Raw genomic sequence first — 1,779 nt, 5'->3', positions numbered from 1 at the left:
ATTAAAAAGCGCTGCCCACAGTCTGTGTGCAGACCATAGTCTGAAGACGAAGTTCCTTACAGTTGAGTATATGGTAGGGTTGGGTACCATTCACATTTTTATGGGTACCGATACCTAAAATTTGGTTCCGGTACTTTACCTCTGTAACAAAAAATAATATCAGTTGTAAAAAAAAATTCACCTATACTTAGAGCTGTCTACTTGTGATCCAATCACTCAAGACGTATGTTAATGCCAGGTGGAAAATGGTTGTCAAGTGTTTAAAGGAGGATTTTTTAAGGGATAGCAAAAGTACTTACCCTTTCTCCAGAGCGTGGTCTCTTCTTTGGTCTACTGGGTACTGTGTCTTCTTTAGGATTGGTGTCTATGGCCCAGTACGAACCCTGGAGAGTGACCCCAAAAACACAGAGTTAAGCCTTGTGTTCGATGGAAGCTGTTCTGTTTGTGATTTTGTACACTGATTTTTGCTTTTGATTGCTATGTTGGTTTAGGTACATTTTTTATATTCTTTTCTGGCACTTTAGTTGTACTGTTGGAGTATTACAGCACCTCATTTTTTAGACAAGTAGATAAACTAAATAACAGAAATAAGTAGATAAACTTGTGTTTTGAATGTAAAATTGAGATCTGAAAGGTAGCAAGTAATTACAACCAAAAATAAAGACTTCCTATTAAACATGGTGTTGAGTAAATGTAATTAGCTGTTTCCCACCCCTTATAGTCAATAGGGGTGATCCGAGTATCCGGCTGAAACGAGTATCCGGTACGGATAAAGCACTTTTGCCGAGTACAAGTATTATACGAGTAATATGAGTCAATATCCGTGCTTGGATTGAATAAAACTCCTCAACTGGCCGCGCAGCGTTCTGTGATAGTCACAGCGCCCCCCCCCCCGCCTACAAACACGCTCGGCTCTATCACACAAACACACAGAACACAGACAAATGCGCTCCCTCGGCGGCTCTCTCTCTCTCTCTCTCTCTCTCTCTCTCTCTTCGTCAGTCAATCGAGTCTGTTCCGTTAACGTTTAGGGTTTCTTCAGCTTCAGGTATGTTTTTAACTTCGGTTTTGTCCTTACATAGTAACCAGTAGATTTCTGGTGAACGTGGGTTTGTAGTCCTTACATAGTACCAGTAGATTTCTGGTGAACGTGGGTTTCAGCAATGCTTGCTGGTTTAAATGCAACTCCCGTTGCGTCTCTGCCATCGGAGATTTTTTTTTTTTCAACTGTCAGCTCCCCCCCCGCCCTCCGCCCCCTCTCCTCTCTCTCTCACTCTCTCTCTGTGTCTCTCTCTTACACCACACAACACACACACACCACACACAAACACACACACAACACACACACAACACACACCCACCACCACACCCACACACACACACTACATACCTGGTGTGGAAAAAAAAAAAAGAACCAAAAACAAAAAATCACACTGATCATAAAAAAATAAAAGTTAAAGAAAGTTGTACTGAGTATGAAAACTCTTGTTCTTACATTTTACTTCATAATTGCATGTGGTGTATTCATTGTTGCAAAACGTTCTGTATAGTTTGTTTTTACCATGACAACACCATTGATCTGAAGCTCGATGCTGTCATGTAAATAGTTTTCTAATCAGCAATAAATATAACAATTTCTGATCAACCCATATCATTTGCATGCTTAAAATAACATGCCGGTTAAAGCCCCCCCATTTCAAGACCACACGACCCACTTGCGGGTTGAATTTGACCACTTCCGGTTTAGGCCCCGCCCAGTCCGAGTACGGATCCGGATGC

At 41.5% G+C, this 1,779-nt stretch overlaps 1 protein-coding gene across 3 annotated transcripts in view; it reads right to left on the bottom strand.

Moving 5' to 3' along the window:
• The window catches only part of LOC116692399 (forkhead box protein J3), a 58,968-nt gene that overhangs the window by 26,733 nt on the left and 30,456 nt on the right, over window positions 1-1,779 (bottom strand). For all 3 annotated transcript variants that reach the window (XM_032520677.1, XM_032520675.1, XM_032520678.1), the window contains exon 5: window positions 300-383. In XM_032520677.1, the coding sequence (XP_032376568.1) occupies window positions 300-383 (84 nt within the window). The remainder of the gene's footprint in view (window positions 1-299; window positions 384-1,779) is intronic.

This window comes from Etheostoma spectabile, chromosome 7 (genome assembly GCF_008692095.1).
Source record: "Etheostoma spectabile isolate EspeVRDwgs_2016 chromosome 7, UIUC_Espe_1.0, whole genome shotgun sequence".
Classification (NCBI taxonomy): Eukaryota; Metazoa; Chordata; class Actinopteri; order Perciformes; family Percidae; genus Etheostoma; species Etheostoma spectabile.
This window is presented reverse-complemented; position numbering and strand designations above follow the sequence as displayed.